At 40.9% G+C, this 10,912-nt stretch overlaps 1 protein-coding gene across 1 annotated transcript in view; it reads left to right on the top strand.

Annotated features, from left to right (window-relative positions):
• Positions 1-10,379, top strand: part of LOC134176270 (riboflavin-binding protein-like) — a 16,337-nt gene extending 5,958 nt beyond the window's left edge. Inside the window, exon 2 of the mRNA XM_062642945.1 lies at positions 10,308-10,379. Coding sequence (XP_062498929.1) covers positions 10,308-10,379 — 72 coding nt within the window. The remainder of the gene's footprint in view (positions 1-10,307) is intronic.
• The last annotated feature ends 533 nt before the right edge of the window (positions 10,380-10,912 follow it).

Here is a 10,912-nt window from a genome sequence, read left to right as displayed (position 1 = left end):
AATGTGACGAACAATCATAATGCGAATGTGACGAACAATCATAATGCGAATGTGACGAACAATCATAATGCGAATGTGACGAACAATCATAATGGGAATGTGACGAACAATCATAATGCGAATGTGACGAACAATTCTAATGCGAATGTGACGAACAATCATAATGGGAATGTGACGAACAATCCTAATGCGAATGTGACGAACAATCATAATGGGAATGTGACGAACAATCCTAATGCGAATGTGACGAACAATCATAATGCGAATGTGACGAACAATCATAATGGGAATGTGACGAACAATCCTAATGCGAATGTGACGAACAATCCTAATGCGAATGTGACGAACAATCATAATGCGAATGTGACGAACAATCATAATGGGAATGTGACGAACAATCATAATGCGAATGTGACGAACAATCATAATGCGAATGTGACGAACAATCATAATGCGAATGTGACGAACAATCATAATGGGAATGTGACGAACAATCATAATGGGAATGTGACGAACAATCCTAATGCGAATGTGACGAACAATCCTAATGCGAATGTGACGAACAATCATAATGGGAATGTGACGAACAATTCTAATGCGAATGTGACGAACAATCATAATGCGAATGTGACGAACAATCCTAATGCGAATGTGACGAACAATCATAATGCGAATGTGACGAACAATCATAATGGAAATGTGACGAACAATCCTAATGCGAATGTGACGAACAATCCTAATGCGAATGTGACGAACAATCATAATGGGAATGTGACGAACAATTCTAATGCGAATGTGACGAACAATCCTAATGCGAATGTGACGAACAATCATAATGGGAATGTGACGAACAATCCTAATGCGAATGTGACGAACAATCCTAATGCGAATGTGACGAACAATCCTAATGCGAATGTGACGAACAATCATAATGGGAATGTGACGAACAATCCTAATGCGAATGTGACGAACAATCATAATGAGAATGTGACGAACAATCATAATGCGAATGTGACGAACAATCATAATGCGAATGTGACGAACAATCATAATGGGAATGTGACGAACAATCATAATGCGAATGTGACGAACAATCATAATGCGAATGTGACGAACAATCATAATGGGAATGTGACGAACAATCATAATGCGAATGTGACGAACAATCATAATGGGAATGTGACGAACAATCCTAATGCGAATGTGACGAACAATCATAATGGGAATGTGACGAACAATCCTAATGCGAATGTGACGAACAATCATAATGGGAATGTGACGAACAATCATAATGCGAATGTGACGAACAATCATAATGCGAATGTGACGAACAATCATAATGCGAATGTGACGAACAATCATAATGGGAATGTGACGAACAATCATAATGCGAATGTGACGAACAATCCTAATGCGAATGTGACGAACAATCATAATGCGAATGTGACGAACAATCCTAATGCGAATGTGACGAACAATCATAATGGGAATGTGACGAACAATCATAATGCGAATGTGACGAACAATCATAATGGGAATGTGACGAACAATCATAATGCGAATGTGACGAACAATCATAATGGGAATGTGACGAACAATCATAATGCGAATGTGACGAACAATCATAATGCGAATGTGACGAACAATCATAATGGGAATGTGACGAACAATCATAATGGGAATGTGACGAACAATCATAATGCGAATGTGACGAACAATCATAATGGGAATGTGACGAACAATCATAATGGGAATGTGACGAACAATCATAATGGGAATGTGACGAACAATCCTAATGCGAATGTGACGAACAATCCTAATGCGAATGTGACGAACAATCATAATGGGAATGTGACGAACAATCCTAATGCGAATGTGACGAACAATCATAATGCGAATGTGACGAACAATCATAATGGGAATGTGACGAACAATCCTAATGCGAATGTGACGAACAATCATAATGGGAATGTGACGAACAATCATAATGCGAATGTGACGAACAATCATAATGGGAATGTGACGAACAATCATAATGCGAATGTGACGAACAATCATAATGGGAATGTGACGAACAATCCTAATGCGAATGTGACGAACAATCATAATGCGAATGTGACGAACAATCATAATGGGAATGTGACGAACAATCATAATGGGAATGTGACGAACAATCATAATGCGAATGTGACGAACAATCATAATGGGAATGTGACGAACAATCATAATGCGAATGTGACGAACAATCATAATGGGAATGTGACGAACAATCATAATGCGAATGTGACGAACAATCATAATGGGAATGTGACGAACAATCATAATGCGAATGTGACGAACAATCATAATGGGAATGTGACGAACAATCATAATGCGAATGTGACGAACAATCATAATGGGAATGTGACGAACAATCATAATGCGAATGTGACGAACAATCATAATGGGAATGTGACGAACAATCATAATGCGAATGTGACGAACAATTCTAATGCGAATGTGACGAACAATCATAATGGGAATGTGACGAACAATCCTAATGCGAATGTGACGAACAATCATAATGGGAATGTGACGAACAATCCTAATGCGAATGTGACGAACAATCATAATGCGAATGTGACGAACAATCATAATGGGAATGTGACGAACAATCCTAATGCGAATGTGACGAACAATCCTAATGCGAATGTGACGAACAATCATAATGCGAATGTGACGAACAATCATAATGGGAATGTGACGAACAATCATAATGCGAATGTGACGAACAATCATAATGCGAATGTGACGAACAATCATAATGCGAATGTGACGAACAATCATAATGGGAATGTGACGAACAATCATAATGGGAATGTGACGAACAATCCTAATGCGAATGTGACGAACAATCCTAATGCGAATGTGACGAACAATCATAATGGGAATGTGACGAACAATTCTAATGCGAATGTGACGAACAATCATAATGCGAATGTGACGAACAATCCTAATGCGAATGTGACGAACAATCATAATGCGAATGTGACGAACAATCATAATGGAAATGTGACGAACAATCCTAATGCGAATGTGACGAACAATCCTAATGCGAATGTGACGAACAATCATAATGGGAATGTGACGAACAATTCTAATGCGAATGTGACGAACAATCCTAATGCGAATGTGACGAACAATCATAATGGGAATGTGACGAACAATCATAATGGGAATGTGACGAACAATCCTAATGCGAATGTGACGAACAATCATAATGGGAATGTGACGAACAATCATAATGCGAATGTGACGAACAATCATAATGGGAATGTGACGAACAATCCTAATGCGAATGTGACGAACAATCCTAATGCGAATGTGACGAACAATCATAATGCGAATGTGACGAACAATCATAATGGGAATGTGACGAACAATCCTAATGCGAATGTGACGAACAATCATAATGGGAATGTGACGAACAATCATAATGGGAATGTGACGAACAATCATAATGCGAATGTGACGAACAATCATAATGGGAATGTGACGAACAATCATAATGGGAATGTGACGAACAATCATAATGCGAATGTGACGAACAATCATAATGGGAATGTGACGAACAATCCTAATGCGAATGTGACGAACAATCATAATGGGAATGTGACGAACAATCATAATGCGAATGTGACGAACAATCATAATGGGAATGTGACGAACAATCCTAATGCGAATGTGACGAACAATCCTAATGCGAATGTGACGAACAATCATAATGGGAATGTGACGAACAATCATAATGCGAATGTGACGAACAATCATAATGGGAATGTGACGAACAATCATAATGCGAATGTGACGAACAATCCTAATGCGAATGTGACGAACAATCATAATGGGAATGTGACGAACAATCATAATGGGAATGTGACGAACAATCATAATGGGAATGTGACGAACAATCATAATGGGAATGTGACGAACAATCATAATGCGAATGTGACGAACAATCATAATGGGAATGTGACGAACAATCATAATGGGAATGTGACGAACAATCACAATGCGAATGTGACGAACAATCATAATGGGAATGTGACGAACAATCATAATGCGAATGTGACGAACAATTCTAATGCGAATGTGACGAACAATCATAATGGGAATGTGACGAACAATCCTAATGCGAATGTGACGAACAATCATAATGGGAATGTGACGAACAATTCTAATGCGAATGTGACGAACAATCATAATGCGAATGTGACGAACAATCATAATGGGAATGTGACGAACAATCCTAATGCGAATGTGACGAACAATCCTAATGCGAATGTGACGAACAATCATAATGCGAATGTGACGAACAATCATAATGGGAATGTGACGAACAATTCTAATGCGAATGTGACGAACAATCATAATGCGAATGTGACGAACAATCATAATGCGAATGTGACGAACAATCATAATGCGAATGTGACGAACAATCATAATGCGAATGTGACGAACAATTCTAATGCGAATGTGACGAACAATCATAATGGGAATGTGACGAACAATTCTAATGCGAATGTGACGAACAATCCTAATGCGAATGTGACGAACAATCATAATGCGAATGTGACGAACAATCATAATGGGAATGTGACGAACAATCCTAATGCGAATGTGACGAACAATCCTAATGCGAATGTGACGAACAATCATAATGGGAATGTGACGAACAATCATAATGGGAATGTGACGAACAATCATAATGGGAATGTGACGAACAATCATAATGGGAATGTGACGAACAATCATAATGCGAATGTGACGAACAATCATAATGGGAATGTGACGAACAATCCTAATGCGAATGTGACGAACAATCATAATGCGAATGTGACGAACAATCATAATGCGAATGTGACGAACAATCATAATGGGAATGTGACGAACAATCATAATGCGAATGTGACGAACAATCATAATGCGAATGTGACGAACAATCCTAATGGGAATGTGACGAACAATCCTAATGCGAATGTGACGAACAATCCTAATGCGAATGTGACGAACAATCATAATGGGAATGTGACGAACAATCATAATGCGAATGTGACGAACAATCATAATGGGAATGTGACGAACAATCCTAATGCGAATGTGACGAACAATCATAATGGGAATGTGACGAACAATCCTAATGCGAATGTGACGAACAATCATAATGCGAATGTGACGAACAATCATAATGCGAATGTGACGAACAATCATAATGCGAATGTGACGAACAATCATAATGCGAATGTGACGAACAATCCTAATGCGAATGTGACGAACAATCATAATGGGAATGTGACGAACAATCCTAATGCGAATGTGACGAACAATCATAATGGGAATGTGACGAACAATCATAATGGGAATGTGACGAACAATCATAATGGGAATGTGACGAACAATCATAATGCGAATGTGACGAACAATTCTAATGCGAATGTGACGAACAATCATAATGCGAATGTGACGAACAATCCTAATGCGAATGTGACGAACAATCATAATGGGAATGTGACGAACAATCTTAATGCGAATGTGACGAACAATCATAATGGGAATGTGACGAACAATCATAATGGGAATGTGACGAACAATCATAATGGGAATGTGACGAACAATCATAATGGGAATGTGACGAACAATCATAATGCGAATGTGACGAACAATCCTAATGCGAATGTGACGAACAATCCTAATGCGAATGTGACGAACAATCATAATGGGAATGTGACGAACAATTCTAATGCGAATGTGACGAACAATCATAATGCGAATGTGACGAACAATCCTAATGCGAATGTGACGAACAATCCTAATGCGAATGTGACGAACAATCCTAATGCGAATGTGACGAACAATCATAATGCGAATGTGACGAACAATCATAATGGGAATGTGACGAACAATTCTAATGCGAATGTGACGAACAATCATAATGCGAATGTGACGAACAATCCTAATGCGAATGTGACGAACAATCTTAATGCGAATGTGACGAACAATCATAATGGGAATGTGACGAACAATCATAATGGGAATGTGACGAACAATCATAATGGGAATGTGACGAACAATCCTAATGCGAATGTGACGAACAATCATAATGCGAATGTGACGAACAATCATAATGGGAATGTGACGAACAATCATAATGGGAATGTGACGAACAATCATAATGGGAATGTGACGAACAATCATAATGGGAATGTGACGAACAATCCTAATGCGAATGTGACGAACAATCCTAATGCGAATGTGACGAACAATCATAATGGGAATGTGACGAACAATCATAATGGGAATGTGACGAACAATCATAATGCGAATGTGACGAACAATCATAATGCGAATGTGACGAACAATCCTAATGCGAATGTGACGAACAATCCTAATGCGAATGTGACGAACAATCATAATGCGAATGTGACGAACAATCATAATGGGAATGTGACGAACAATCATAATGGGAATGTGACGAACAATCCTAATGCGAATGTGACGAACAATCCTAATGCGAATGTGACGAACAATCCTAATGCGAATGTGACGAACAATCATAATGCGAATGTGACGAACAATCATAATGCGAATGTGACGAACAATCATAATGCGAATGTGACGAACAATCCTAATGCGAATGTGACGAACAATCATAATGGGAATGTGACGAACAATCCTAATGCGAATGTGACGAACAATCATAATGCGAATGTGACGAACAATCCTAATGCGAATGTGACGAACAATCATAATGCGAATGTGACGAACAATCATAATGCGAATGTGACGAACAATCTTAATGCGAATGTGACGAACAATCATAATGCGAATGTGACGAACAATCATAATGCGAATGTGACGAACAATTCTAATGCGAATGTGACGAACAATCATAATGGGAATGTGACGAACAATCATAATGCGAATGTGACGAACAATCATAATGCGAATGTGACGAACAATCATAATGCGAATGTGACGAACAATCCTAATGCGAATGTGACGAACAATCATAATGGGAATGTGACGAACAATCCTAATGCGAATGTGACGAACAATCATAATGCGAATGTGACGAACAATCATAATGCGAATGTGACGAACAATTCTAATGCGAATGTGACGAACAATCATAATGGGAATGTGACGAACAATCTTAATGCGAATGTGACGAACAATCATAATGCGAATGTGACGAACAATCCTAATGCGAATGTGACGAACAATCATAATGCGAATGTGACGAACAATCATAATGCGAATGTGACGAACAATCCTAATGCGAATGTGACGAACAATCATAATGCGAATGTGACGAACAATCATAATGCGAATGTGACGAACAATCCTAATGCGAATGTGACGAACAATCATAATGCGAATGTGACGAACAATCATAATGCGAATGTGACGAACAATTCTAATGCGAATGTGACGAACAATCATAATGGGAATGTGACGAACAATCCTAATGCGAATGTGACGAACAATCATAATGCGAATGTGACGAACAATCCTAATGCGAATGTGACGAACAATCATAATGCGAATGTGACGAACAATCATAATGCGAATGTGACGAACAATCCTAATGCGAATGTGACGAACAATCATAATGCGAATGTGACGAACAATCATAATGCGAATGTGACGAACAATCATAATGCGAATGTGACGAACAATCCTAATGCGAATGTGACGAACAATCATAATGCGAATGTGACGAACAATCATAATGGGAATGTGACGAACAATCATAATGGGAATGTGACGAACAATCCTAATGCGAATGTGACGAACAATCCTAATGCGAATGTGACGAACAATCATAATGGGAATGTGACGAACAATCCTAATGCGAATGTGACGAACAATCCTAATGCGAATGTGACGAACAATCATAATGGGAATGTGACGAACAATCCTAATGCGAATGTGACGAACAATCCTAATGCGAATATGACGTACAATCCTGCTGCGAATGTGATGACAGACACCAGCGGAGTTACTGGCGTCCTACAGTGGCAAAGAAGTCTGTCGTTTTTCCTTGCAGTCTTATCATATATTCTTCTCCAGTTCTGAAGAAACAATTGGCAAAGTTGATCAGATGGTCACGGCGAACGTTTTGACATACCTGCAAGTGTTTGTTACATGTTTAGCAATTAACATTGTGAACACGTTGTTTACTCTCATTGAATTCACATCTTGTAGTTTAAATCTTCCCCATTAGATAAGACTGTTGGCATTTCGTACTGTTTGACGTTACAATGACCATGTGACTTTGGCGTGTGTAGCTTTTCTGCAACTGATATTAATTACAAAAAAGGTATACTATTGTGTTACACTCTGTTATGGAGAAGTTAATTTAGTTTTAGGCATCGAGCAAGCTGATAACTAATTTTGTGTGTGTGTGTGTGTGTGTGTGTGTGTGTGTGTGTGTGTGTGTGTGTGTGTGTGTGTGTGTGTGTGTGTGTTTGTGCTGTGAGTGGCGTCGGTAGCTCAGTTGGTTAGAGAGTTGCATTTGGAGAATGGAAATACCCAGTACGTTGAGGTCAAGGGTTCGCGGACGAGTACAGACGTAATTTCCTTGGGTAGTTAAGAAATTTACACACAATTGCCTCTCTCGACTCAGGAGTCTAATGAGAACCTGATCTTTGACTGGGGGTGGACTAGACCGCTGGCTTGGCAGAACATCACGCAGTATATATGGGTACGTGTGGACTTGAAGTCCAGTACCGCTGCTGCGCCAAAGTCAGTGCTCTTCGATGTTCTAGGGAAGCCTAATTGCCGGCAAAACTCCGAGTAATGCCGGTTTCTATGCAGGGGTTTCTCTCTCTCTTTCCCTCCCTCCCTCTTTCCCTCCCTCTCTTTCTCCCTCCCTCTCTTTCTCCCTCCCTCTCTTTCTCCCTCCCTCCCTCTTTTCCCCTCCTTCTGTCCCTCCTCCTCCCCCTCCCTTCCCTCCCTCCCTCCTCCTCCCCCTCCCTTCCCTCCCTCCCTCCTCCTCCCCCTCCCTGCCCTCCTTCTCCTCCCCCTCCCTCCCCTCCCTCCCTCCTCCTCCCCCTTCTTTCCCTCCCTCCCTCCTCTTCCCCCTCCCTCCCTCCCTCCCCCTCCCTCCCTCCCTCCCTCCCCCTCCCTCCCCCTCCCTCCCCCTCCCTTCTCCCTCCCTCCCCCTCTCTCCCTCCCTCCCTCTCCCTCCCTCTCTCCCCCTCCCTCCCCCTCCCTCCTCCCTCCCTCTCCCTCCCCTCCTTCCCCCCTTTGTGTGTGTGTGTGTCTGTGTGTGTGTGGTGTGTGTGTGTGTGTGTGTGTGTGTGTGTGTGTGTGTGTGAGTGTGTGTGTGTGTGTGTGTGTGTGTGTCTGTGTCTGTGTGTGTGTCTGTGTCTGTGTGTGTCTGTGTGTGCACGCGTGTGCGCTCGTGCACGCAACTGCATATAGCCTCTAGACATGCATTCTATAAATAATAAACAAAAGTGAAAAAATAAGTCTTACTCTCCTAATTGGTGATGGTTTTCCAGAAGTACAAGGCACGTTGAGCAGCAGTCCCCTCATTACCGCAATCGGAAGCAAGTTGCTAACACGTTTTACAATACACTTCCTCATTTCTTCTCTTGACTGTCTGACCCTATAGTTGTGAATCTCTAGATGTTTGACTGCACAATATATACGCTGTGCAGCGTGCCCACTCACTTTCTAAAAGGTTATGGGTTTAGAGTGAGGAAGACAATCCTGTAGAACATTGACTACATTTTTTCGACTTTCAAAGTTACGTCTATTTTCAAGAATTTGTACAAGTGCTAGTCTCTTCCACGAACTAAAGATTACAATCGATAATATTTCACGTGTGTGGGTCTGCATAGCTAATCAGGAAACGAGGAACACGATTGTTATTCTAGATTAAATGATGTTAGAGCAATAAAATCTACGACATCCGGATTAGGAAATTTCCAGGTTGCAATTGTAACTGCAAGTAAGCCTACAATGTATACGTTAGCTGCAAAGGTCGACAGCTAGTCAGTACATGTGGCGGCCCATGATGGAGAGAAGATGATCTCACATATCATGGGAATGCATGAGATTGGGTTGCTCAACCAAGCTATCGACTTTCGATCTCTAGATAGAAGTCGACCGATGGTAGAGGGCATTTGCCACCGTCTTCCCTAGAAGTAAACAACTCACGTAAGCCCGTACATGCTTACTACAACAACTGACGGATATCGAAGCAAACAAAACGAAAGTAACATGCGTGTTGACTTACATTTTTGTGTTACTCACAGTTCCATATTGAACAGAAAATTGCACACGTAACCTTTGCTAGACTAACTGAGTCTGCAGATGCCATCTCATGATGATCAACACCTTAGCGACATGAACGATGAGATTTGCGTGCGCGTATCCACCATACATGGGCTTTGGTCAACCATCAGAAATCGATGACCCTTGCTGTCTAGTTACGCGAGAGACAGAACGAGAAGAAGTAGGCAAGACTCGCTCTGAGTGAACGTGGATGGCTCGTGTTGACGCCAGTTAAGTGAAACGCACTCCATTCCAGACAAATTGTATTATAGATATTGCATGAAAACGGTAGTATATAGAAATCGCAGCGTTGACGGGTTTCTGTATAGTCTTACATAGCTGCATGTCTCCACCCCTCTTTCGACATGATCCATGCATGATGATGCAAATGTAATGGATACATGCCTCTTAGTGCATGGATGTGCAATGCATGACCGTGCAACACACTCAGAGCATGAAACGACGCCTGAAGCGACAAGAAATTTCAAATACATCCTCTGCTTGTGCTGTATGTCGAGGTTGCCCGATGTTTGATTTGGGCTACTTTCATGTAGGCTCTGCTAGTCTTACAGACTGCAATGTGGTG

The sequence above is a fragment of the Corticium candelabrum genome, chromosome 2, assembly GCF_963422355.1.
Source record: "Corticium candelabrum chromosome 2, ooCorCand1.1, whole genome shotgun sequence".
Classification (NCBI taxonomy): Eukaryota; Metazoa; Porifera; class Homoscleromorpha; order Homosclerophorida; family Plakinidae; genus Corticium; species Corticium candelabrum.
This window is presented reverse-complemented; position numbering and strand designations above follow the sequence as displayed.